We start from the raw sequence: 27,256 nt of genomic DNA, 5'->3' as shown, positions 1-27,256 counted from the left end.
TTAAATCCCCCCCTAAAGGTCTAGAAAGATTCGTCCAAACCTGGTCTCAATCTTACCGCTCCCGAAAAAGAAAAAGAAAAAAACTCTTGGAAATTGATTCTTATACTATGGCACTGTGACAGGCAGTCGATTTCTGACCCCTTTGGCACAGCTTTTTTTTTCAAAGTATGGTCTGCAGCACAAAATCCCTCTCTCATTTTCTTTCTCCCTTCCTTTGTTTCAAATGGTGACTTCAGGTCTCGGACACAATTGGTATTCAAGGCAGCATTAATCACGAGGCAATCATAGTAGTTCCCTCGAGTCAATCTTTGTGCAGAATTAAAATGTTTAAAGAGGCTACCAAAACTATTTTAACCCCATCAATCACTCTCACTGTACACTTCAGTACAGCATGTGTAGACATACACTAATACGAGTTTGTAGACAGTTTCAAAGACACAGGTATTTTGAAATGCACTTAAAATCAACAAACAATTGGTGTTCATTTATTGGGAAAGGTATCACTCCTTTTATAATACAAGTGGAACAGGAGACAAACTATTTCTTTGTTTGATAGTCCATTCACTGGAGAGAAAGTCTAGTGACTATGAGCATAATCTCATATCTGCTACTGGTTACTGAGAAGATTGCTATAAGTTACAGAAGAGACCAGATCAGTATGATTTACAATCGTGGATTGCACTGAGGCAGCATTATTGTTACACTACAACTTTTTCGCTATATTCTTCTTCACCCATGCACTCCTTGCAAAACATTATCCAGAGTGCTTTCAGACTACAAATTATCTACATCCAATCACAGAGCTGATAACCACCAATACTTAATTTATCAGCATTTTGTTAAGCTGGTTTATAATAATATACAATAAAATACATAAGACTGCTGCTGTCTTCGTTCCTTTTTTTTTTTTCTTTTAATACAAACTTGGCAATCAGTCTTGTGAACTGTCCATAAAGAAAAAGGAAACCGCTCCGAGCAAGAAACAAAATGGAAATACTAAGCAGTCTAGCATCTACAGTATTTACAATGAATTACTGTCCAGCGATTGGCCGACAGAATTGGTCACTTCTCAGGTCATAAAGCATCATAATCGTCGTCCTCGTCGTGTTTTCTCTTCAGCGGATTGGAATCGTTGGCCGAGTTCTGTGACGACACCATGTTTGTTGTGATGAGAATGTTTTTGGAGCCAATCAGCGAGGGGTTGATGAGGACGTTTTGGACTGTAGGCGTGGACGGAGTGGCTGTTAAAAAAATAAAAAAAAATCCGTTATCAGGACTGAGAAGTTCATATCACACTTTAAAAAAAATGTATTGGCTACTCCCCTTGATTTACCTAGCAATGCTATGGCAATTGATTGATCAGGGCACTTCTAGACTTGATGAAGTCACAAATAAATAACCTCCCTGAAAACCGTGCAGCATTAAAAGTGTCCGGCAGTGATCCATACCCTGTATTATGTACTTATTCCTATAGGGAAACACTGTCAATAGCTCAGAGTAAAGTATAACAAACAAAATCGTCCATCAGCAGACTCTGCAGTCTTTGATTGGATTGCATTGCATACAGGCGATTCATTTCAAGGGCTTTTTTTTTAATGTAATCACATTAGATTTGAAAGCCGTTTTAATTGTGATCTTAAGTGATAGATGCGGTAGGGTTAATTTATCTCTTGCTGAACTGCAGGGAATTGGAGCAATTCTTTTGGGAATAAAAAAAGATGTCTTAAAACAATCACAGAAGAGGTAAGAGATGCATAAAGCTGTATTAAAAGATCAAATTATTCTAATACCATATTGTTTGTTAGACATTTTAGGTTTCCTTCTTTCACATACAATAAATGCACTTTAAGCCAAAAGCATTTTCCCATTGAAGGCTATACTGCCCCCTAATGACAAATGTAAGCATAAAAGTCACATTTTGGTACATTTTTAACCCCATATATATATATATATATATATATATATATATATATATATGTGTGTGTGTGTGTGTGTGTGTGTGTATAGGAATAGCAGGATTTATCGTTGAGGACAGAATATGCTTAAGAAGGGAAAAGAAAAGGTTCAATTCTGCATACTGAAAAGGAACTAAATCACAGAGAATACTCTGGTTTCATAAGACAAAGGAGGTATAAGATAAGGGGGAATAACTTCACCCACAATTTGACATTTCTGTTGCTGTTTCCATAGTTCTACACCTCCAGTCGTGCAGGGGAATAGATCATTGCAATACAAATGCTGACGATCGCACAGTGTTGAATTACCTGACTTTACAGTGGAGGACTGAGACGATGGGATCTGGACAGTGAAACGCTGGCCGGTCAGCGACACGGGCGTCCCAACTTTGGAAGTAACCACAGTCTGCGCCGAAGGGGTGCCTGAGAGGGGGAGAGGGTACGACAAAGACGTGAGGAAAGAACTCTTGCATTTCATCTGTAAATCAGCCTTGTTCGCACCAATTGATGTTATAGACAGGATTACAATAAAATGCAATGCAATTATTCTGCTGAACTGATAACTACATATGTATGTCTTGACAGATGCCCTTACAGTGACTTACAGTTTACACAAGCAATACAAAAGTGCAGTAACACAATTCAATACAAATTTCAATGTAAGCATTAATACAAACTACAATTTAAGAATTACAAAAGTGCAGAGGTACAGTTAATATAAAATGCAAAGCATACATCCTAGTTCAAAGAGGTAACAAGTGCAGGCGTGATTCAGTGAAGTCCAAGGTATGAGCTAAAGGGAGGGGTCATAGGAGAAATCAGAGTAAAGTAAGAGGGAGCATAAGAAAGCATACTTATGTAAGTGCATATAAATGGCTTTGGAGTGTAAGACGTTATATTACAAGTACAGTGTGAACAGTGTGTCTTGAATAATCGCTGGAAGGTGGTCAGAGACTCTGCTATCCTTACCGAGAGTGGGTGTGCTGGGCCGGCTGGACACGGCTCCTACACTCAGTCTGGGCACAGTTATTCGGCCTGAAGAGGAGGACACCTGCAGAGGAAGGCTCTGGTCATTTTAAAAACACTGAAAGGCAATACTTTATTGAAGGAGGCTACTTTAAACATTTATATAATGGAGTTATTTTAAGAGCATTTCCCCAAGCACGCTCATCATAAAAGTCAAGAGTGATTCTCAAAGCAGCATTAAAATGCTTGCAAAGACTTAGCAGTGTGAATGCACTTAAACAATGACAAATATATCATGTAATTTAATATTATCCCAATTTAGGTTTAGTCTAGATATTTTGCCCCTATAAAATGATATGTTTTACTATAGAATTAACTTATTTTTTTCAAAAATTTAAATAGCGTGTTGTGGTTTTGGGTTGTGCTTTACCGAGGAGAAAAACTAAAATACATCAACAATGAATTAAAAAAAAGAAAATCCAGAGTGAATCTTTGTATTGATGATGCTTACCTTTTTCTGCACGGACTTCAGCCTGTAGTTGGGAGCAGTTAGGCAGTAGCGGTCGGGAGGCAGACGTGGGCCTGAGTACGGCTTAATCAGTGGCAGGGGCGTCTGATTCTTCTGTTTGGCCACCTCCAGCAGAAACTAAAGCAAAAAGGGGTTACACTATCATTATTTATTCTGTTAACTACTTATTATAAGCTTGACCTGTATCTGATCGAATCTGTAGAAATAACTTTTTAACTTTTCCTTCCTGTAATGTGCAGTTTTCTTTTTTTTCTGCATGAGCAATAGATAGATACATTATTGACTGTCATTTTTATTTAGGCTATTTTATTTTAATTTTTTTTAAAGATAATTATTTCCAGAGGTAGCTATCAAATGAAGAGTCAGTGCTAAACTCATTGCTGAAGACTTTTCATAAGTGTTCAACTTTTTGATCTATTTATTTTGAGAAGGGAAACTATAACTGATTAAAATTCAACTTACATCTCTTGGAGGTGGAGACGTAAAGGACTGGTCCATGCGACACTGGATGGCTAATCTCACATCATCGGCATCCACAGTTGACTTCTTTGCATGGGTGGCATAGATTTTTGCATCTTCTATGATAGTTGTCACATATCCTAAAAACAAAACCTATTATTAAAGTACACAGCCTGACATTTTCAGTTTCAAACATTTCACATTACCTACAGACAAGATTTTTCAATTGTTAAAAGTGCACAACAAGTACAAAATACCCTTGAAGGCTTTAAGACAGAAAGCATAATACAATCTGTGGATGTACAATGTGAGAGTTCAATTCAAATTGATATTAACCAAATGTGTTTTTAATTCATAAACACCCCAATAACAAAATCATACTGAAAAACAAAATTAAAGGTGGGGGGTATTCCAGTTGTATATGTTTTTGTAGTGTGTCAAGCAACACTATTGCACATTACAATCAAATGGGGGTCAGATCCAAGTTATCTTTCACTTAATTCGATATCTCATTTGCTACAGTGCATAGCACCACATTACTCAGTTTCCCGAAAGTATCTAATGCAACACACAACTAATTGGAAAAAAGTCTTGCATATGCATTTCAGGAATATATCAGGAATCATGGTAGGAAACAAATGTTGGTTTACCCCGTGTGACTTCAACACAATGATACATAAGTCCCAACAGGAACAAAGGAGGAACACTTACTGTATGTGAACTCCAGCATCTGATTGATGACCCTGGGCTCATACTCTGTGATGCCCATGTCTTTTAAAATCTGTGCCATCACCTAAAAAACAAATCAATCCGTGCAGTTTGGACAGGTCAAATTGACCACATGGTGATTTGAATAAGTAAGGATTATAATATAAGCCATGCATTCATGTAACACAAATTAGTGTAGTTATTCAATAACCGTATGCTGTTTAGTTAAGTTTACTAAACACAATCTGTCTTTGCAAAGATCTGCAGCTTTTCATGTTAACTAAATCAATTAAGTCTTCACATAATAATTGCTGTCTGTATAACATGGTATTAGTTCATTACAAATAGCTGAACGAAAGTACGATGGCAAGTTTAAAAGCACAGCCATTGTCTTACATTGTGCAGAGCTATCTGACGTGGTTTTGGTTCGGTTTAGTGAAGTATGTTCGTACCGATGACTCAATCAAAATATACCAGTCTATCTAATGTGGATTGTGGTTAAAACGATGACGCTTTTATAACTAGGATGCACTGAAATATATTAAAACCACGCATGCCGCTTTTTCTGTTGTGTACTACACTAGTGCAAACTAGTTGTCAGATAACAAAACAGGCGCCGTTTACAAAAAGCACCGCATGATCTAATAATTAAATCTTCAGACCGCAAGACCACATGAAGGGCGTTTATGCTTGTATTTGTGAGACAAAAACATAATAATGAATGCGTAAATTAAACAGTTTGTGTTTAAATGTTCATACCTGTGCATCTTTCGGCGCAGTTTTCGGGGACGCCATTTTGGATCTCGCTGTCTTCCGCCACAGTCAGCTACACTTCCGGTTTGACGCAGATACGCAGACCACGCCCCCAAATAGGTGGGGGCGGGGCTATGGCTCTGCAATTCACCAGCAGGTGGCACTACACCAACATACCTACAATCACAGACACTTTCGTCAATAACAGTCTTCGCATTTGAGATGGGATACATTATTGAAGTAATTCAACTATCAAAATATTTTCTTATGTAAGGTTTACAATATTGTTATTGTCACTTAACTGTAGCAGTATTATTTATTTATTTATTTATTTATTTTTTAGCAGATGCCCTTATCCAGGGCAGCTTACAAAATATAAGCACAATACGAAGTGCAAAAATACAGTGCAGTACAAGGCATAACACATTGCAAATTCAAATTTACATAATGCAGTGCAATTCAAACCATAATAATTTTTTCTAATTCCAATTTACACAAGTGAATACAATAAATGAGGTCTTACATCCTGGATTGTAAAAGCTGTGTGCAGACAAGCTGTTAGGTCACAGTCAAGGGCCAAGGGAAAGGGAACACATGGGAATTCAAAATAACAATATGAGTATTAGTAACCCAAGAAATATGATAAAACGTTGGAAAGTGCTTTCTTACAGGAGAGTAAAGGACTAATATTACAAGTATTGTCTGAAAAGATGCGTCTTGAGTAATCGCCAGAAGGAGGTCAAGGACTCTGCTGTTTTGACTTCAGTGGGCAGGTCGTTCCACCACTGAGGGGCCAGGGATGAGAAGGAGCGGCTCTGGAGGAAGGAGAGTGGAGAGGAGGCAGTTTGCAGTAGTAATCAGTTGTTGTTTCCAGTTATCTCCATTTTATATGTATCCTGATAGTGATAGAATACATCAATTTGCATAGACTGATCACAATAGTGCATACACACATTCAGGATGTATAATTGAATAAAATACGATTGTACTGTTACACAGCCTTACACTTATTAGGGGATTATATCAGTTTAGCAGACTCTATAGCAGTTTAGGGTAAGATTAAATCAATATATATTTGCAATGTGTCGCGATTATGGGTGCACTTTGCAATCCTTGTCCTTAAACAAAATAAAAAATAATAAAACAATTTCACTTTTTGGAAAGTGTGCAGATTAGTGATATCATTTTCAATCTTGTCCTGTGGCTTTTTATCAGTTGGATCTTCTTTTAGAGCCCTAAACTTTACAGTCTATTAATATAATGCTGACTAAACATTGCACTTTTGACTACCTTTGCAAGATTATGCAAGGTGAAAGCTCAATAATTTGTCAATTGGACTTCTATATATATAAATACAATCATACAGTGGTGATCAAAATTTTGTAACCACCAGAAAATGTAACATTTATTTTAATGTTTTACTGAATGTTTGTTTTTATCTTTAATTACCTTTACCATTGTCCCGTTCACCATTCTTTAGTTATTTTCACTTCCTTCAACTCCTCCAGTTATGGGAACTTGTGAATGAGAATTAATGCACATTCTTCCACTTATATTTTCTTTATGGGAATATACCATTGGCATTTAAAGGTAAGAATATTGAGCAATACTATGCAAAACGTATAGTTGTTTTGCAGGCCACGTAGTGACAGTGGCCGAATTCACAGTGCTTTTTTTTTTGTTTAGGCTTGCAGATGGGTTATATAAATACAAGTGTCTGCCATTGATATTTACATAACACGTTTAGGGCTACAGAAAATGTCCCAGAGGCAGATGTGGCAGTGCATGATGTGTTGCACATTGCAACTGACATTTCAGGACCTGTGATACTGTGGATCTGATTGTGGTACCTGGGCTGCACATTGCAACTGCCGCTGGTTAAAGTGAGTTATGGATACTGTGTGTTTGTTGTCTGCATTGTTTCACTTTGTTGTGTCTGTTTGCGGAAACGCTGTATCTGCTCTGTGCCTTCTATAGTTGCTGAGAATTGATTAAATGCACCATTAGATGCAGATCACTGGCCTGCATCTGTAGTTTCCATGCACCACTTCTCTAAGCAAACTACGTAGTGCATCTCTTCAGCACCTTACAATGGTCGCGTCCTTGTAGCGCAGATCTGCCGAATTCCGCCGACCCCATTGGTGGAGCCGCGCAGAACTGCGCACATCTGCGCTGCAGCGACGCCAGTGCCTGCTCCGCGGAGCGCCTGCGTGTCAGCGTTGTGCTAGCAGAGCAGGCATCGGGAATGGCGCGGAAGTGCTCGTTTAATAATTAAGCCTATAGATATACCATGGTATTAAATGAATGCCTTGTGCTGAAGTCCAGGGAATCTCAATCAAATTCCACCTAAGTGTGCGGAGAGGGCAGCTAAGAGGAAAGTTAAAGCTTTCAGAGTAAGTAGCACATGTTTTCGACTTTATCCGGACAGAGCTATACCAGCTACATCATAACTGTACAGTTGATGTGCATGTTTATAACAGTCCGTATTGAGCAGTGTGACATCTGTAAGCAGCGGTGCTTCCTGAGCTTGGCTTTGGATGTGTCTTTGCATGTTGCAGTTTGTTGAGTGCCAATGTCATAATCAGTTATTATTGTTACTGTTGCATATTTAGGGTCTGTCGATCAGTACGTGAGGTCGAGGATGGTGGCTCTAAAGCTGGGATGTATTTTACTCTTGCATTATGATATATTTAGATTAAACAAAAACAAAAAATACAGAACTGTTAATGATTTGTGTAAAATGAATCGTGTGAAAATATATATACAATATTTTAAGCACTAATAATAATAATAATAATAATAACAAGAAGATGAATTCCACATAAACTAGTATAATTAGATTCGAATTTTCTGATGATATTATTATTATTATTATTATTATTATTATTATTATTATTATTATTTATTAAAAATTCTGCCAAAAGAAGCTTAATTGATTGTGGGCGACTGGCCTCTGATTTTTTGTTATAATAAGATATTCATACCAAGTGAATGCTTAGAGTGTGCTTAAAGTGTTAATTTAAAAAAGGAAAATAAACCCAGAATTTAGTCTATAAAAGTGTTTGGCAATAAGCTGGTGGGAGACTGACATGCTGAGGTCCAAGTATGTCAGAGTTTGTGAGGAACTTGCTTTGCAGTAAGAACCTGTGTGTTGTTGTGTGCATTCCTCAGATTAAAGCACAATGTCACTCACTCAAATCTTTTGCTTCTTTCCCCCCAGATCATGGCTCTAACGCGTGCAATTGCTCGTCTGGGTAGTGGCTTGCAAACCTTGCCTAGAAGTGGTGCCCAGACTTTGGCCAAGTGGGATTTTGGACATATGAGATCCCTGCCTGCTGTCAAGCGTTGGCAGCACACAGCACCACAGTCTGCCAGCTGTGTTTGGCACCTCCGAGATGATTGCCTTGGTAAGATATTTAGGATTTCTCAGGATGTAGAAAATAAGAGAGTACATTTCTTATGACTTTAGGGATTAAGTTTGAAGTCAGCTTTTCTTTTATTTAAAGTAAATCAGTGGTTAATTTGAAATGCTATTTCCCCCCAAAACTATCATAAATCGTTATTGTATAGAACTGTATATTTTATAATCATAAATTAATGTAATGGGTCCATGTCAGGGGTCCTGGGAACGTCAAATTAACTGCAACTTTTACATTCGGAATAGTGTTCTAAAAATACTTAATTACTTATGTAATCAGCTAACTGCGTATTGACTGCGACATACTTACTGACAGTTTTACCAAAAAAATCAGCAAATTATCAAAACAAGTGCTCTAAGTCACAATTCATTTAATGCATTTAATTTAGTTTTAAAGGTTATATGACCATTTTTTCAAAAACCTATAAATGTGATATCTGTCACATCTACAGTTCTGTTTTAGAAGATTAAAAAGTCTGTATTCTTGTGTATATAACAATAATAAGGTGGGTGGATGACACAGAGACCACACGACCCACAGGGAGCTGCAACTTTTAACAACTGACTGCTACAGTATATAGCCGATAGAAGTGACGAAGTCATCCACAAAGTAGTGTTCAGTGTTGAAGGTAGAGGAGACTTCTCATCAGGAGTGCCAGTCACCGGTGGCAGTGACAGTGCTGAAGTCAGAGTCAGTAATCCGGTTGCTGCTGTAATCCTCTATGCTGTTTTTATATAACTGAGCAGAGGGGGTTATGAAGTTCAGACTGAGAGATTTAAGCACTAACAGTAAAGTGCCTAAAGAATACCAACCTGTAGGTATGAACAGTTTAGTCCTGTTGTATTGTCAGATGACACACATAATGTGTTGGCCCCTATATATATATATATATATATACATATTTGCTAGAACTTTAGAAATTATTCTAGTCCAACATCTAGGCATTCTGCACAAACTGATGAAAGTGCGTTGTGTTATCTGTTCTTCTGTGAGGCATATAGATTCAGTTGACACAAATGTTCACCCAAACAAACCTAATTATTGTTCTGGTCCGCAGAGCTCAGCTACAGGGGGTTGGTGATGCACTTTGACTATGTGTGGCTTCGGGATCACTGTCGCTCTGCCTCCTGCTACAACACGAAAACCAACCAGCGAAACCTAGACACTGCCAACGTGGACCTGAGCATACGGCCTTTAAAAACAAGAGTGGATGAGGAAACCATGTTCCTCACTTGTAAGTACGGCCTTGAGCTGTATTTGTTTCACCTCATATTATCACCAAAACTAGTGACGTGGGCAAAAAAACTAAAGGTGGTTTAAATCAGAGATGATGATTATGTCACCTTCAATTTTCTATATGGTATCATAACAAACCCTCAGTTAAATTCAGATATAGTTAACTTTATTGTCACTTTAGTTTATGGAGCACAAATTATATTTTAAACAAATAATAGACATATTAGAAAAAAGGGTGGGGGGAGTTCAAATGAGAACATAAGAAAGTTTACAAACGAGAGGAGGCCATTCGACCCATCGTGCTTGTTTGGTGTCCATTAATAACTAAATGATCCAAGGATCCAGTCTATCTTTGAATGTTCCCAAATTGTTGCTACCAACCACATCGCTGGGGAGTTTGTTCAGATTGTGACGACTCTGTGTGAAGAAGTGTCTCCTGTTCTCTGTCTTGAATGCCTTGAAGCCCAATTTCCATTTGTGTCCCCGGGTCCGTGTGTCCCTGCTGATCTGGAAAAGCTGCTCTGGTTTGATGTGGTCGATGCCTTTCATGATTGTGAGGACTTGGAACAAATCCCCACATAGTTTTCTCTAATCATTAACTAGAAATAAATGTTTTATAAATAAATTATATTTAAAAAATAAACAACAATGATGCAATGTAACACTTTATTAAGGCACTTATTGGCACTGATGGTAAAAGCATCTCCAATTTGTGTACACTCTCGTAATTGGCGAGACCTGCTATCTTTCTCTCTTCATTTTAAACCCAGAATCAGACCGATCTCTGTGTGCTGTGACTGTTCTCCTTCACAGGGTATTAATGCATCTGGTTAACTTGCAGGGTGCAGATTACTTTCTAGTCATTGCTCCAAAGAGATAAAAAAGAGATAAACCATTGTATTACTCAAAGAGCTTTTAGGGTTGTAAAATGCTAGATACATTGCTGGTAATACATCCAACCACTTAATTGGCTGGACAAAATTACACAAAATTGCATGGGAAGCTGGTTACTTGGATCTGAGCCCCTAAGGACTTGTTCTGTTTATTTCAACAAACAAGAAATTACAGATCACCACATTTTAACAACTGTTTATGTAACACTGTTCCCATCTTGACAAAGATACATAGTGTGATAGCAGCATGTGAACTGTTTTTTTAATCCTGGATCCTAGATTTGTAATTGAATTTCCTAATGCACCGTCTACCTTGCCCAATGCAGTGTTGCTAAGCCATGTGAACGTCATATATTTCCTAACAGTGAATTACTAATAGTGAAATACTATTCTACACTTCATTAATTTATAAATAGAGACTCCAAAATACTGACATTAAATATCATAAAATCATAAATCAATGCATGTAATAGAATATTTCTTAGTGTAGAGAGAACAGAAGCCCAAACTTCTGATGACTGTATTACAGTCACTTCTAATGAGTAAAAGGTATTTCTCTCTGCCATTCCTCAGAAATGGTTTGTTTATGCAGCGTGTGTGCTGCTGTTCTGGATGTACTAAGTAACTGTTTAAACCACAGACACAAACCCAGTGAAATTATTAAAATCCACACATGCTTGGTTTTCGCCATTCATTATCTCACTGGCTTTGACTGTTTCAGGGCCTGATGGTCATGTGACACGATACAACCTGGCCTGGTTGGCTGAACACAGCTATGAAGGACAGATGCGAAACGCCGTCCAGCCCAGGATTCTGTGGAACTCGGAGATTTACACCGACGCCAAGGTGCCCTCGGTTAGCTGCGAGAACTTCATGAGCTCCAGCGAGGGGCTGAAGACATTCATGGAGCACTTCCTGCTGTACGGCATCGCTTTTGTAGAGGACGTGCCCCCGACTCTCGAAGCCACTGAGACGGTTGCTCAGCGCATCAGTCTGATCAGGTGAGCTGACGACATGCACTTCCATCTGGAGCTGTGGCGAGGACCCGAGATCACTTTCCGAGTTAAATCCATGGTGATAATGTCACAAGGCTCAGGGGAAAGATTAACAGCTGGATTGCTTCAACTAGTGTGAGATTAGACAGTTAATCATTACATCTCTACTTTAAAAATAAGCCATTCCTGTTTCCCTTGGCATGTGATGGTAATTTCAACATTTTTTATTGCAGTATTTTAAATCACACGAATTCCTTATTTAATTATTTGAGAATACAGCAATTTACACATACATTACTAAGAAAACCCCCAGCCTTTCCTCACCTTCAGGAATCTGAGTCTGTAAGAAATCATGGTTTCTGGTTAGCATGGATTTGTCACTTGGCAACATGGTGCTGGTCTGGTGTGGTTATTACATATTTGTAAAATACAGATGCTCTTAAAATACTTGGTTTCCCGGCAGAAGGTGTTTTGATCCAAGGATAGCAGTACCAGAATTAAACCCAGGAAACAGCAATTATTATTTTTTCAGTATTACAAAAAAATTGCACAGTTATCTAAGTTGAAATAATTGTTTTAGAAATCTAAAATTGTCCGTGTGTGCTAAGTCTTAAGTGAAGAACAGGAAAGAGGATTTGGGGAGATAAGAAGTACTTTCTGCTCACCATTAAGTCTGTTAATTAAATACACAACAGGTGGTCAAGTTTAAAAGAATGGCTTTATAAAACATCTAGCCAGTTCTACATTCATCATGGCTCTGCTGTGGCAAAAAGGCAAGGAAGCAATGGCAAGGGGGGAGAAGTATAATTGTTTGTTACTTAATTATGCAGAGTCTGGACTTTTTCCCTGGTGATGAAGTACTTCAGTTTGAAGGCCTTTATGTGCATAGAATGCTATGGAACAGGACTGAATTTTTCATGCTTTGTTACTCCAGACTAGAGAGAAACAGAATTGTTGTCCACATCTGGTATAAAGTGAGATTTTGCTCAATCTGAATATTTGTTTCATGTATTCATTAGTGGCAGGGAAATTGCTCAATAATTATAAAGCAGGTATCTAAAGAAAAATACTAAACAGTATCAGAAGAAATGCAGATTATCGTTTTACTTTCTTAGTAAGTAAGAAATTAAATAATTTGTTTTTACACACTACTGGAAACAATGTTCTTGATCAGGTGAGCCAAGAAATAGTCATACACTGACATTTAACAGAGTGAAAATAAGATGTTTTCTGTGCTTATTTTCAAGGGAGACGTTGTACGGCAGAGTGTGGAATTTCACCTCGGATTTTTCCAGAGGAGACACGGCGTACACTAAACTTGCCCTGGATCGTCACACAGACACTTCCTATTTTCAGGAACCTTGTGGGTATGTGCTATTGTCACATTAGAATGCTTCACACATTTTGTACGAAATTAAAAAGTACCCTTCTGTCTTTTCTATGACATTGATTTCTGAGACATCTGACATTGTACTTTAAAATGTACTTTGAAACATCATACGAAAGCAATCTTTTTGAGTATCTTTTTTTTAAGCAGTTATGAGATTAAAAAAGGTTGAAATTAAGAGATTCCCCTATTATATACTATTTACACACAATAATACAACATATAATTCTGTTACATAATTTACAAGATGCACAGTAGTGGATGCTTGAAATGTTATTGAGGTGAATAGTTAATTAACATTTCGATTCCATCAACATGCTTCCTTTAAATGTAGAGAAAAGGCAGCAAATTGGATTGATTAGTGCTGTTAGAGATTACTGCTTTTCACTCACAGCACTACTAGAACTGCTATCCTTTTCCAGTCACAAACAGTCACATTTTTATAATTCTTTTGCTATTGAAAGAAGCCTATTCATCAGTGCTGTTTTAAAAACTGCCAGGCATTTTCTGATCCCCATTCTTGAGCACAACTGTTTTGTGATTTGAAGGAGCATGCTTCCTCTTTCTTTTCGGGTTTAACCATGCTCTCAAAGAGAGTGTAAACAGGTTAGGAAATTGTGTTTAAACTGAATATAAGAGGATGTGATCAAGATGCCATATTTGTTTATGTCAAATGTTTGCAAAGCACCAAAGAGGTTAAAAGATGTTCTTTTATGATGACAGATGTCTGTTTCTTGTTCATTCCCACAGTGCGAGCCAAGTGTGTGTGTACATATCACTCTAAAATTTGATGAACGACATGTAGCACTGTGATTGTCCCTCAGCTTTGGAAAAGGCTATACGGAAAATGGGAATATGCTTAATTTTTATTAAATACAAGAAAAACAATCAAGTCAAATCCAAAAACATGACAAAAGTGCAAGACTAATACCCCAAGAATGCTTCAGTGAGCTCCTTTGATCTTCATTTTAGATCCCAGGATTATCAGATTATTTGTTAAAAACATGGTGCAGCTCACAAGATCAAATGGTTCATATCAGGTCTGGGAAATTAAGGAAAGTCAAATACATCCTGTTTCAAGTTGCGTTTTTTGTTTTCGATTGTTCTTATTAATCTGACACAAGATTGTCCATTACATCTAATTTTCTAACATTTATATCTCCCTATTTTTTAAAAGCAAAAAAAAACCCATAATTTTAATGAGTGCATACTGATGATTTGGCCCTAACAAAAGCGTTTTCCTTCTTTTGGGGGCGGCTGTAGGATTCAGGTGTTCCACTGTCTGAGACACGAAGGGACCGGGGGAAGGACACTGCTTGTGGATGGCTTTCATGCCGCAGACAAGGTTCTCCAGGAGACCCCCGACAACTTTGAGCTGCTCACCAGGGTCCCCATCAAGCATGAGTACATCGAGAACGTGGGTGGCTATCACAACCACATGATTGGAATTGGGCCAGTGCTCAATGTCTATCCTTGGAACAACGAGGTCTACATGATCAGGTAAGTTGTTACACATTCAGTTTGCTTTTAACTCCACTGCATCTACATTTAAAGGCATGGTGCATTTCAAACACTAGCTCCCAATCCTGGGGCCTGTTCCCTTTAATGTTTGAATTGGCATCAATTTGTATTTTCATTAAGGAGTTACACTTGATTTGTTATGAACTATGTTATTTTAATAATTTAATCTGAAGAAGAAACAAAAAACTATAATGGGCATTGTTTAACTTATTCTATAGAGTGATTTCCTGAGTCAACACAACTAAAAGGAGGATATGAATCATGGGTAGGAAGCACAGCTTAGCAGCTCACTTGAAATATTTCTGACGACATTCAGTGGCGTGGCTCTGTAACTTGGCATGGTTCTTGAGTTTGAAGCAGTTGAAAATGGGGATATAATGGTTGTTTTGTTTTGTGTGTTTTTTTTCTCCTAGATACAATAACTATGACCGCACGGTGATCAACACTGTTCCTCATGACGTTGTGCAGCGCTGGTATGTAGCTCATCGAGCTCTCACCACAGAGCTGAGGAAGCCAGAAAATGAGCTGTGGGTCAAGCTGAAGCCAGGAAAGGTACAGTGTTGGATGTTTGTTTAATTTATACTTTGTGCTTCCAATCAGGGCCCCCCCCCGATCTACAGACAGGAAGACTGGGATGTTTTCACAATCTTATTATATATATGTTTTCCTTAAACATGCCCCAGAACTGGGCTTTGCATTGTTGCAGAAGGTGCTGAGTCACCATCAGATGTTTTTTTCAAAAGCTTGAGAATTGAGCTTTACACGTGGAGAGCTACTGTAGCCTGTGACTCATCTCCTTTAATTTTGGTTGTGGGTTGACTTTTTAAAGGAAGATTTTCCCACACACAAAATGTCATAGTTGGTCCCTTGGTAGTGCTAAAAAGGCCTACAGATTTTTAAAGCTAATTCATGTTATATATATTTAATGTGAAAGATATTTAGCATATGTTTTATTATATTACTGTATTTGTGTGTACTTTATGTGAAATTATTTCTGCTCCTTTTCCACGGTTTTGTAGGTTCTTTTCATTGACAACTGGCGGGTCCTCCATGGCAGAGAGTCCTTCACAGGCCTGCGCCAGCTGTGTGGTTGCTATCTGACCCGGGACGACGTTCTCAACACTGCAAGATCTCTGGGGCTCAAAGCCTAAATGCGTACCCAGAACTTCAAACCGCAGCTTTAATCAACCAAAGCGCTCCCTAGTCACAGCTAGTCTAGTCTTCTCAGCACTCTTTCATGAATTCAGTTGAATTTAGTATAAAAAAATCAGTCCAGCTAGAAGGTACTATCTGAAGTACACTAGTATTGTCTCTTAAAGTTGGTGATACAGTAAGGGTAAAAGAACAGAGGCAAGGTTTCTAATCTGGCATCTCCCACATTATTCTTCAGTATAATGTTTTTATTCTATTTATTTATTTTGTTTTACAGAGACACCAAAACATATCTATGATTCTTATAAGAAAATGTTATTTTTCTCATTCAGTTTAAGGCATATTACAATTGTTGTGACTGAAAGCAAGTGAGATGTGTGTGATAGATCAGTCTCTTTTACCTCAGTGTGCCTTAGTGGCTTAAGTCATGTAAAAAGACAAACTAAATTGGTTCCTGTTGTATAAGACATACCTTACCTTTGATTCCGTGATACTGTACTGTCAAGGCAAGCAGTATTCATGTCTTGATTTAATGAAGAATTACAAGGTGTGTCTGTATAGTAATTGTTCAATTCAGACGATTTTGAAGTACAAAGTTAAACAACACTAAAGTAATTAATAAGGCTGTTTTCACAGAGTATGCATTGATGTCCTTTGTATGTCATTATGTCTTTACATTACCATACAGTGAGCAAACGAATACCTTAAAATCAATAAGAAATGGAATATCTGTCCCTCAAAAATGTATAACCCTACACTGTCTTCTGTTAACTATGTTTTTCAAATGAACCGAATACATTTTATTTTACTGTATGCATTAAAAAAATAAACTGCAATCTGAATGGCTTTATAAGCACTGTTTTTAATTAATATAGGTCTGTTTATAATTTGTAAGTATTAAAATTTCCAACATGAAAATAAAATCCTATATAAATGTAAACATGTTGCAATGTATTTCCTTCTTTCAGATGAACTAAAGTAAATTGTTAAAGCAAGAATATTAATTCAATATAAAAATAATTCATAATAGTTATATGCATTATATAGAAACAGATTCAAGTAGAGTCAGAATTCTTTAGGGTTAAGGAAGAATTTTTGTTGGCCATACATATATTTCAGGTCCTTTTTTTTAATTATGAATAGCAACGATGAATATGGATACTCATTCCTAGAATATAAAGAGCAGATTGTGAAATCCTCATTATCTAGCCTATTGGTTAATGAATGATATTCTTGACAAGGGATGGCGCTTGTCCTGCTGATTTAATAGAAAACATGAAATCACAGATAGTTCAAAATAAGCAAGTATCACCAATTACGCACTTAAGTTTAATGCAGAAGAAGATAAGATAGAACCCAGAAGGTCTCGTACTATTAACATCTATGGAGCAGTAACCCTTCTGAAATCTTAATTTGAACTTCTTTTAGTTTATGGTCACATGTAACTGCTTTAAGTTATGCATGTACATTTGGCATACAACAAATAGACTTTCAAGTTAAATTGTGTGACTTGTTCTGAACTTGTCTGGGGTTGTGTCTGTATAAACACAGTGGAAAAATAAACATGCTTTTCCCTGCAGAACGGAATGGAAAAATAAAAGAATGTTTCTGCAATTATTTGTATTTTTATTTTTAGGTAATTCCTTTCACATACGGCTTGCATTCTATGTGTGTTGCGGCAAAGTTAAAATATTGGTGTATTTTGTTCTAATTAGATGGTAAGTAGCCATTCTAAGTGACTTTTGCCATGAATGGTAAATTCTTAACGAAGAAAAACAAATGTAACTATCAGTATGTGGAAAAGGCATACCAGTAGAATACACAAGGGAGGAGACCCCATATCTTCCGGGACACTTACAATAGGAGAATATCACAGAATACTAGATACATACCACATTTTAATGTAAAACAGTGAAGCTGGGTGTTGGGTATAAACAACACCACTGACTTTAAAAACAATTATAACTCATTTAATCAGGAAACAATATATATGTTCTCCCACTCTGAGACTTAATTGTAAATATTGAACTGTCTTCCGACCGTGTTCTTAGTTTTGCACAATAGACCAACAATGCACTAAAACCTGTTTTGTTCCCTATCCAGATTGTGTTTTTCCTCCCAGCTTGGTTTTAAAATGTGGTAACAAAATGCAATACAAATTGTTCCTTCATCTTGGGATGTTCTGTTAATCTCCCCCATGTCGGCCTCTCACGTATGGACAGTTGGTTAATCAGTCAAGGCCTTTTATCAGAATTGTGATACTCCTGATTGGGGCGTCTCTTGGTGAAATGCCTGAGGTGTGAGATGCAGAGCGCATTGGAAGCACTGGCCAGAAGGAAAGAGGGACGTTTATGAGTATTCTCTTCTTTCTACTTTAATTTGAGGTCCTGACTTACACAGTTGCTCAATTGGTGAACATCTGATACTAACTTAAAGGGCTCAATAGTTTTTAACCAATATTTAAAATGATTTTCTTTCAGTGGATTAGATTACCCATTCTCCCAGTCCTCCTCCTCCAATAATAATAATAATAATAATAATAATAATAATAATAATAATAATAATAATAAAATAATTGGAATTGGAAGCTGTAAGACCCTTAATCACACTCACCCCATGATTTATGTTATACACTTTTGCTTGTTTCAGATGTTTTAATTGTTCTGTTCATCCAAGTACCACCAGAATAGTGCTCTAGAGTTTTGAAAAAACTGGGCACCTGTCAGTGGCAAGGGTTTGTAGTTGACAAGCTAAAATCATATTAATCTTTTTTTTTTTTAGGTTCACACCTGAACAATATACTGGTACAATACATTCTGACCTTTTATAGAAATAAAAGTAGAAAATACATTTAAAGCATACATTATATTGTACATTTGAACTCATTTATATTATTGTATTATATAAACGATGTATCTAAATGTTATTGTGGTGGTGAAGGAGGTAAAAAACATAGCAAAGGTTACAAAGGTTAAGAGGAAATTTGAACCGTCTTGCTTATTTGCCTGTTAGTGTTACTATGTAGTTTTTCCCAAAATTGTATCCAGTTTCAACTCCCTGATTGAGCAGCTTATTCAAGATTTCCACAGTCCGTCTCATATGTAAGATTAAGAAATGTGTAAAATATTTATAAATCACTAAACATATTTAAAGACACCCCCCAGACGTTTATCTAATGTGGTATCTAATTTCTACACTACTAACTCATATTATTTTACTATTTAATATTCACCATCTCCAATGTGGTAAAAGTGGGTTTAAAAAACAGCGCAGCCCGTTTCACTTGCAGTGTGTACATACATACGTATGATTATTACTATGATTTTGATTATTATTTGCAGAAAGCCTTTGTTGACTCGTTTGAGGTTCATCTACCAGCACGAAGCAACAAGTATGCTGTGCATGTATTTGCAGTGCAGTGTTTGCAATACACCATTTCATTAGTATCAGTTAATTATGTATTTTTAGGAAAAGTAAAGAAAAAACTTGAAGGGGAAAAAAGACTTGGAATGAAAGTTTACCTTTACATATATATATATAAACTTAGATTTCACTAAATCTACCCTCTAAACGTGTACCTCCTAAACGCGCCGCACAAAGGGCGCCCCCCGCTGGAGATAATAAATGGCTTCTACTTCCAGGAGGACGTGACGACAGCGGACTCTCGCGGTGTGTTCTGGGATTCAGAATGGTAAAAATAGACATGCGCAGAAAGCCCCACGTGTGCTCCTTTTAGAAGTAGCGCAGCGAAGATGGCGGACATGAACAGTAAGTGTGCACTAGTTATTTCTACTTGCATTGATTTAAAATAGGTTTTTAGGCATTTTCACTTCTTAAATGTGTGAATCATTGTTAGCAAACTTAATCAAGCTGTAATGAGGGTCGTTCAGTGTGGTTTTAGGGTAAAGTAGAATTAAATGTGCCCTGCATGTCACATGTGCGCTGTGTCTGCAGCATGTTGCAAATTCGTGACCCGAGGGCTGATCCCACTCCCTCACTGTGTTTGATAGTTTAAATCAACATGTTAGGTAGTTGGGACTGATTTATCAAGATGTAATAGATTTTTTTTTATTATTATTATTAAATGTGATTTCAGGAAATCTGAAATTCGTCACGTTACTTGCATGGAAAAAACGACGTATTTTTAATGAAAAGTTTGGCGATCACATGAGCCTGCATCTTTATTTTAAATCGCTTGCATTCGTTTTTTCCACCCAGTTATTTGTGAAATTGTTAAAATCGCGTATATGAATTGCGTAGGGATGTGTCTTATCCAGGGCCATAAACACATTTTTCAATCTTCTGTCAGTTATTTTAGGCTTGGGGTAATTATATTTTCCCATGGTAGATTAATGATGGCTAAGTATGTTGGGTTTTTGTGTTGATGTGGTTTAATTGACTAAGTTTAATTTCTTGTCACCACGTGTTCAGTGTGCCACGTGGTGTGAATGTGTCCGTGTTCGCCACATTTACCCGCGTCTCCATCACTGCGAACAAAATGGCTATACATCTGTGACCTGATAGATTTAGGGAAATGTTCAGTCTGGGAGCATTAACAGAAAGAACAGCATTTGATCCATTAAACCGGCAGATGATGTTTTGCAAATCTCAGTGCTTCCAGTTTGCGCATTTCTGGCGGCCATTCTCATTTGTGACAATGTAGCATATTGCAATCAAGTGTGAGTCGAAGAAACGCTTACACAGATGTAACGTTGTAAATAAGTGAGATCAATACATTCTTTACTGTTAGTTAATACTGTTTTTTTTTCCACTTCTAAGCTTCAGCTAAGAAAAACAAAAGAAAGAAGGAGAAGAGGGTCTCTGATGAGGAAGTGGGGGTAAGTTGCTTAAATTACCAGTTATTTGCATCAATTGTAGATTTTTGATTTGTACTTTTTTTAATGTTGAACCATATAAATGAATGTTGGAAATCGCTTCATTTATGGTATCATTTCCCCCCCGTCAACAGGAAATCCAACAGATGGGTGACTTCCTCATCAAGCCGGAGTCCAAAGTTGCATCCCTTGACACCTCACAGTGGCCTTTGTTGCTGAAGGTGATTTAAATGTTTGAAGTTTATTCACAATTAAGCCATGCCATAGTCTTCCTGCCCAGTGCTGTATGTGATATGATGAACCTGTTCATCCATTCTCTGAGTGCTGCTGGCTCCCCGTCTCTGCAGCACTCGGTGTCCGTTCTGGGCCTGAGTGTCTCGGCGCCGGGCTCCACACTGCCCCTCGGTGTTCTACTGGGGGCTGGTGTTGGGGGCCGGAGAGCGGTAGCAGGACTGGGGGGCTGGCAGGAGGTAGTATCTGCCTCTGCAAAGACGCTTTGAACGATCTGATCACATGCATCCAAAGGCCTAGGAGATTTTCACCACTCGAGCAGTGCTTTAAGTAATGGTTTAAATGTCGCCACTTGTTGCTGCAAGTGTTTAACATTCTTCATTAAATCCGTAAACTTCAACATAAATCACTTTTAACATGTCCACTTGCCCATGTGCTTGGAGGTGTTCTTCAGACTGCTGTCTATCACTCACATTTATAGTTGTTACTTAAATGATAGTAGCACATGTGGTAATGGTATGTATTTTTACAGCCTTGCTGCTTGCCTGTTATTTCTATATTTTGGGCCTTTTTATATTTGTGTATGAAGTCTCATCCGTGATCTTAGACGGTCTGTAAAATGTTATTGTAAACCTTTTTCAGAATTTTGACAAGCTGAATATAAGGACAGCACACTACACACCTCTCCCAAATGGATCAAATCCTTTGAAGAGGAATATCCAGGACTATGTCAGGTAATGAGTTTTCTTTTGATAACTTATTTTAATTCCATGCTTTTGTGAACTGATCAAGTACAATTTAAATCCATTAATTTGTATGAGAAAACTTCAGATCTGATGTGTTCATTTCTAATGTGATACTCAACTGGGAGTCTGAAGCCAAATGATGTTTCTGTATAGATTGCATTAGCACTCTGTGCGAAGATGACCAGCTATCTATCACCCATGACTGATGGTTTCTAGAATCCCAGCAGAAAAGGAGTCCAGTAGATTAATTACTGCAGTGTTCAAAACCTTGACCTGCCTGGAAACTTAGCAACATTGTCTCTCCATTCAGGACTGGTTTTATTAACCTGGACAAACCGGCCAATCCATCCTCCCACGAAGTCGTAGCCTGGATTCGTCGGATCCTCAGAGTGGAGAAAACCGGGCACAGTGGCACGTTGGATCCTAAAGTCACCGGTTGTCTCATCGTGTGTGTGGAGAGAGCCACACGTCTGGTCAAATCCCAACAGAGTGCCGGTGAGTGGATGTCTCTTCTCCTGTTCATCTGTTTTGGTTTAAAGTCACTTCAGTGATACAAATAAAAAAGAGCAGCACCTCCTAACTACTCTTTGCAATTGCTTTCAGGCAAAGAGTATGTGGGAATTGTTCGGCTGCACAATGCTATTGAGAATGAGCATCAGCTTTCCAAGGTAGGTCTTGTTAGTATTTCATGTTAATGCTACATAGACTTAGACTTCTTGCAAATTGATGCTCCATTTAAAGTAAATTTGTGTAACTGTGTATTTGTTAGAAACTTGCAGTGCTATTGATAGGGTTCCCCTGCCCAGTGCTGTATGTGAGATGATGAACCTGTTCATCCATTCTCTGAGTGCTGCTGGCTCCCCGTCTCTGCAGCACTCGGTGTCCGTTCTGGGCCTGAGTGTCTCGGCGCCGGGCTCCACACTGCCCCTCGGTGTTCTACTGGGGGCTGGTGTTGGGGGCCGGAGAGCGGGAGTAGGACTGGGGGGCTGGCAGGAGGTAGTATCTGCCTCTGCAAAGACGCTTTGAATGATCTGATCACATACCACTTTGTATGCTTTGTTTAAGGTAGCAGGGGACTTGGTTTTGTGTACTAATGGTTATTTTTTTGTTAGGCGCTGGAGACCCTAACAGGCGCGTTGTTTCAGCGGCCTCCTCTAATTGCAGCTGTGAAGAGGCAGCTGAGAGTCCGAACCATTTATGAAAGCAAGCTCATAGAATTCGATGCGGACAGGAGGCTTGGTGAGTTGTCTTGGATGTAATCTGTGTACCGTCTAAATATCAGGTTAGATGGACTGAAAGGTGGGAGATCATTAACTGGCTGTATGCTGAGGTTAATTTAAATCTGACAGTATTTTAGGACTGAGGTTTCACTGGACTTTAAACCCAGTGATCAGTAGGAATGATAGACCATGTGATTAAAATTCATGACCCCTCTCCTGCAGGCATTTTCTGGGTCAGCTGTGAGGCAGGCACGTACATCAGGACACTGTGCGTTCACATCGGCCTTTTACTTGGGGTCGGGGGTCAGATGCAGGAGCTGCGGCGAGTGCGCTCCGGAGTCCTGGGAGAAAAGGTAATTGAATGGTTTTGTACCTGACGGCATTGTTGGTCTGTGGCCTAACTGAAGAGTTGTACATTCATGTGAATAAATCCAAAGTGTTGAGTTCAGGGCAGGGCTGCTCCCCTGCTCTGGTAATTAAACTTTGGTACACAACGTGGCTGGGGGTAGATCTTTTGTGAAGTGGATTCATGTTTTCCACTTCATTTACTCCAGCCTACATGCAATTGTTTGGAGGGATTTACTTTCAAACAAGGTTTATTACGATTAAACAATTTCTAGAGGCTCGTGTTTTAATTTACGGTCTAATTCCAGGATAACATGGTGACCATGCATGATGTGTTGGATGCCCAGTGGCAATACGATCATAACAAAGACGAGACCTACTTGAGGAGAGTCATCTATCCACTGGAGAAGCTGCTGGTTTCCCACAAACGTCTTGTAATGAAGGACAGTGCGGTAAGTCTTGCTTTGTACCTACTAGCAGCATTGTGGTAAAACTATGCCATTTGCAGCATGGTGGTTTACAATGTGCCAAGATTTGGGAAATGACTTCTGTATCAAGTTTAATAAAGGCCTTTCTTTTATAGGTTAATGCCATTTGCTATGGTGCGAAGATAATGTTGCCTGGTGTCCTCCGGTACGAAGATGGCATTGAAATGAACCAGGAGATTGTAGTCATCACCACTAAAGGAGAGGCCATTTGTATTGGTAAGCCTTACACTTTACACTCGGGTTATTCTTCAAATTACCTACCCTTTCATTCTTATTTGGAAGGCAGTATGAATCGAATTAACCACTTTGCAAATAACTCCAAAGCCACATGATGTTCTTGAATAGATTGCATTAGCACTCTGTGCAAAGATGACCAACTATCTATCACCCCTGACTGATGGCTTTTGGAAAGTTATCTTTGAAATGTAGAGTTTAGCAGAATGCTTACAATGTCTGAAGATGTTCTAGAATGATGTCACTTTGATAGCTAGTTCTGTTTGCCTGCAAAGGCTGATCAAATTAGTTTTAAAATCCTTTTGATTTTTATAATTCAAGCGGTTGCCCTGATGACGACCGCAGTCATCTCTACTTGTGACCACGGGGTAGTGGCAAAGATCAAGCGAGTCATCATGGAGAGAGACACCTACCCCCGCAAGTGGGGTCTAGGACCAAAGGTAAGCACTTTTGTTATCTTTTGTTTGTTGTATGAATTTGTCCAAGTACAAATTGTTTTAATGCACTTTGTTTTTTCAGGCGAGCCAGAAGAAAATGATGATTAAACAGGGATTACTAGACAAACATGGCAAACCCAATGGAAGTACGCCTGCAGACTGGAAGGAGGGATATGTTGATTACAGGTAAGGACAGGATGAGCAACTCAACCTGCAGAGTGGGGGGATGGGCATGTTTCACTAAACTTCCACTCTAGAATACAAACTAGTTGTCACTAAAAGTGACCTGAATTCTGCTGCATCTGAAATTCACATCCTGTCACATTGGAATGAAAATAGAATTCTCCATTTACATCTTGCAAAACGTTCTTGAAAGGCATGTGATGTTTGTGAACCTTTTCTGTGGTTTCCTAACCATTGCAAAGGGTTTCTCTAGCAGATATCCACTTGTCTTGTTTTGTGGCTTGAGTAGGGGTTACTCTGCAGAAACCTAGAAAAGTATTCTTGGGCTAGTGGTTTTCCGGTTTCTGTAGTCTTGCAGACTCTTCTCAGCAATTGTTCCGGTGTTCTATGTTTTTAATGCTGCTTTTTCACTTTTCAGTATAACGAAGAAGGCCGATAAAGGTGACGCTGGAGTTGAATCAAATCAACCTACTGCCAAGGTATGTCCGTTAACGCTTTAAAGGAACTTTTTTACCACATTTACATTATTAATATAAGATTTGGATTGGTAAGATTGTCAGGGGTTATTTTAAACAATTAGTGTAATCTGATTGTATGAGACCCAACATCAATCACCAAGCGCTGCAGTTTGTGTGCACTGTTTTGTTCCAATAAAATTACCAGTGTTCATTTTTGATAAATTGCCGGTATCCCCCTCGACTGATTTGTATCCTAACCAAAGTGATTCCTCCTCACAGAGGAAGAGAGAAGCGAGTGGCAGTGAGAGCGATGGGACGGCTGCTGCTTCTGTACCTTCCACTCCCAAGGCAGAGGACAGTAAGAAAGAGAAGAAGAAAAAGAAGAAAGATAAGAAACTAAAAGAGTCTGAAGAAGCAGTGGAAGAGGCTGCTCCAGAGGTAAACTGTCTAGGGCTGTAAATGTTAAAAGCGAGATGGCCTGGTACCATATATAGTGTCTGTTTTCTTGATCAAATTGTTGGCGTTGTAGAGGACATTCTCTAAGTCCCTCAGTCTCCCTGTTTAGTCGGCATCTATATACATCTGCTGCAATAAAAGCAGTTTGCTTGCTTTTCCAAATAGGCACAGAATTGTAAAGCGACCATGGCAATAAGCAGACAGTTATCCCTTTCCAGTCTGGTGGTGACTTTAGAGGGAGTCAGTCTGCAAAATCAACGTGGAAGCCGTCGTTGTCCGGTACTATACTGTATAATACTGGCTTCTGGTTGCCACTACAGCATTTACACTTGGGGTTGGATTAAATCAAAGCTTTGACCCACCCACTAATAAAAACAAACTGAACTTGACCCAGTTATGGCTTCATTCTGGTTAAGATGCTACTTCAAATCATGTATGTAACTGCTATGTACAGGTTTGTAGTTTGCCATTAGTGTGTGGGTCAGTTTTGATTTTCATCCTGCCCCCAATTCTAGATTTCCTCAATTGCTATATCAGAGCTCATGGTTGGTGTTTCTCTGTGGTAGGAGTCTCCTTTCCATTAAGTTGCTACTTTTTCCCAAGAATAGTTTAAACCTACATTGCATATGCATTTTTTGAGATGCTGCAATGTGAAATACCTTTTTAATTGCACAAAATACTCCGTACGTCCCCTATACTGGGTTCTACACCATAACTATTATGGATTCCATGTCAAGTAGATTTCCCCAGATCGAAGCAATCGCCTGGGTTGTAAGCAGTGGTGGACTTGAGTTTCCCTGCATCCCTCCCCTTATACAAATGTTCTCATGATGCATATTCCTCCCTATACAGGAGGGTGAGAGTGCCAAGAAGAAGAAGAAAAAGAAGAAATCGAAGGAAGAGGAGGCTGCATCGGATTGAGACTGGAATAGTGCTTTGGAACGGTTTTGAACAATATCCCTCCATGAGGAAGAGAGCGGAGTCCTGGAAGTGATGCACTTCATGGATATTGAAGAATGTGGCACTGAAGCTGTTGACGGGTCGTCATCCCCAACCCCCCCCCACCCACTGCCACCTGTTTTAAACCAGTTAGTCTGTGAGCAGCTGGCTATAGAGAATGTGATCAAGGCTTCTCTTCCTATATTTTACTCTCATTACCCTGTTTCTGTACGGACATGCAACAAGAGTGGAGCTCGGCTGGGTACGCTGTTAGCACATCAGTTCACCCGACTAGAACGGCAAATCTTATGTTTTTGGTTTCCTCCTTATAAACTGCCTCTGCCGTCCATGTGGCGTTGCCTCATGAATTATTCTGGAGTTGCTCGGGTGTGTAACCCTTATTATCATGTGTGAAGATGGACACTGTTTTATATTGTACTGTTTATTATTTTTGTACTGTAAATATCTGAAATGACAGCATGGTGGAAATGTAATTGACCATCTGTGTAATGGGAGTTAACTTGATATTTGATTTATAAATTTTTTTTTTTTCTTAATAATTCTGGTCTATTTTTCTCCTACAACTAGAGATTCTTAGGTTTGTTACCAAACTTTGTAGTGCAAGTGCCATCCCTGATAGAAGGAAAAGATTAAATTTGGCTTGACACAGGCTCAACCTGGTCAAAACCTCACTACTCTAAAAATGTAATT

At 38.5% G+C, this 27,256-nt stretch overlaps 3 protein-coding genes and 5 non-coding genes across 9 annotated transcripts; 7 read left to right on the top strand and 1 right to left on the bottom strand.

The window, feature by feature from the left end:
* Positions 1 to 457: 457 nt before the first annotated feature.
* taf9 (TAF9 RNA polymerase II, TATA box binding protein (TBP)-associated factor) lies at positions 458 to 5,464 on the bottom strand. The gene is made up of 7 exons (XM_066714834.1): positions 5,377 to 5,464; positions 4,621 to 4,702; positions 3,913 to 4,049; positions 3,433 to 3,567; positions 2,925 to 3,006; positions 2,265 to 2,378; positions 458 to 1,241 (listed from the first exon to the last, which is right to left on the bottom strand). The coding sequence occupies exons 1-7, from the start codon at positions 5,410 to 5,412 to the stop codon at positions 1,075 to 1,077; spliced, it is 753 nt and encodes a 250-aa protein (XP_066570931.1). The 5' UTR covers positions 5,413 to 5,464; the 3' UTR covers positions 458 to 1,074.
* A 1,683-nt stretch (positions 5,465 to 7,147) lies between these two features.
* Positions 7,148 to 16,913, top strand: tmlhe (trimethyllysine hydroxylase, epsilon). Of its 2 annotated transcripts, none has more exons than XM_066714832.1 (8): positions 7,148 to 7,253; positions 8,591 to 8,777; positions 9,847 to 10,023; positions 11,640 to 11,919; positions 13,161 to 13,280; positions 14,564 to 14,800; positions 15,235 to 15,373; positions 15,841 to 16,913. In XM_066714832.1, exons 2-8 carry the CDS (start codon positions 8,594 to 8,596, stop codon positions 15,970 to 15,972), a joined length of 1,269 nt encoding a protein of 422 aa, XP_066570929.1. In that variant the 5' UTR covers positions 7,148 to 7,253; positions 8,591 to 8,593; the 3' UTR covers positions 15,973 to 16,913. The 2 variants fall into 2 exon arrangements, with proteins under 2 accessions (XP_066570929.1, XP_066570928.1); XM_066714831.1 differs by lacking the exon at positions 7,148 to 7,253 and adding an exon at positions 7,582 to 7,763.
* Positions 16,914 to 19,615: 2,702 nt separating this feature from the next.
* On the top strand, positions 19,616 to 27,237 carry dkc1 (dyskeratosis congenita 1, dyskerin). The gene is made up of 15 exons (XM_066714830.1): positions 19,616 to 19,741; positions 20,753 to 20,811; positions 20,943 to 21,029; positions 21,682 to 21,773; positions 22,096 to 22,280; positions 22,389 to 22,453; positions 22,898 to 23,024; positions 23,228 to 23,358; positions 23,659 to 23,802; positions 23,934 to 24,054; positions 24,394 to 24,512; positions 24,592 to 24,695; positions 25,111 to 25,171; positions 25,430 to 25,588; positions 26,459 to 27,237. Exons 1-15 carry the CDS (start codon positions 19,726 to 19,728, stop codon positions 26,525 to 26,527), a joined length of 1,539 nt encoding a protein of 512 aa, XP_066570927.1. The 5' UTR covers positions 19,616 to 19,725; the 3' UTR covers positions 26,528 to 27,237.
* Positions 21,097 to 21,321, top strand: LOC136762346 (small nucleolar RNA SNORD17). Its single transcript, XR_010820548.1, has one exon. It is a non-coding gene; the product is annotated as a small nucleolar RNA SNORD17 (small nucleolar RNA).
* On the top strand, positions 21,917 to 21,996 carry LOC136762339 (small nucleolar RNA SNORD83). Its single transcript, XR_010820541.1, has one exon. It is a non-coding gene; the product is annotated as a small nucleolar RNA SNORD83 (small nucleolar RNA).
* LOC136762347 (small nucleolar RNA SNORD17) lies at positions 22,600 to 22,824 on the top strand. Its single transcript, XR_010820549.1, has one exon. It is a non-coding gene; the product is annotated as a small nucleolar RNA SNORD17 (small nucleolar RNA).
* Positions 23,435 to 23,568, top strand: LOC136762344 (small nucleolar RNA SNORA36 family). The gene has a single exon (XR_010820546.1). It is a non-coding gene; the product is annotated as a small nucleolar RNA SNORA36 family (small nucleolar RNA).
* Positions 24,162 to 24,241, top strand: LOC136762338 (small nucleolar RNA SNORD83). Its single transcript, XR_010820540.1, has one exon. It is a non-coding gene; the product is annotated as a small nucleolar RNA SNORD83 (small nucleolar RNA).
* Positions 27,238 to 27,256: the final 19 nt, after the last annotated feature.

Source organism: Amia ocellicauda, chromosome 10 (genome assembly GCF_036373705.1).
Source record: "Amia ocellicauda isolate fAmiCal2 chromosome 10, fAmiCal2.hap1, whole genome shotgun sequence".
NCBI lineage: Eukaryota > Metazoa > Chordata > Actinopteri > Amiiformes > Amiidae > Amia > Amia ocellicauda.
The sequence above is the reverse complement of the archived record's forward strand: the minus strand, read 5'-3'. Positions and strand labels throughout refer to the sequence as shown.

Coding starts and splice junctions, on each gene's coding strand:
- taf9 (XM_066714834.1), bottom strand. CDS start 5,412: ATGGCGTCCCCGAAAACTGCGCCGAAAGATGCACAG. Junction 3,007..3,432: donor TGAAGTCCGTGCAGAAAAAG/GTAAGCATCATC, acceptor CTTCCTCTGCAG/GTGTCCTCCTCTTCAGGCCG. Junction 1,242..2,264: donor GTCCTCCACTGTAAAGTCAG/GTAATTCAACAC, acceptor TTTTTTTAACAG/CCACTCCGTCCACGCCTACA.
- tmlhe (XM_066714832.1), top strand. CDS start 8,594: ATGGCTCTAACGCGTGCAATTGCTCGTCTGGGTAGTGGCTTGCAAACC. Junction 11,920..13,160: donor CAGCGCATCAGTCTGATCAG/GTGAGCTGACGA, acceptor CTTATTTTCAAG/GGAGACGTTGTACGGCAGAG. Junction 13,281..14,563: donor TATTTTCAGGAACCTTGTGG/GTATGTGCTATT, acceptor GGGCGGCTGTAG/GATTCAGGTGTTCCACTGTC.
- dkc1 (XM_066714830.1), top strand. Junction 21,774..22,095: donor AATATCCAGGACTATGTCAG/GTAATGAGTTTT, acceptor CTCTCCATTCAG/GACTGGTTTTATTAACCTGG. Junction 24,513..24,591: donor AGTGGGGTCTAGGACCAAAG/GTAAGCACTTTT, acceptor TTGTTTTTTCAG/GCGAGCCAGAAGAAAATGAT.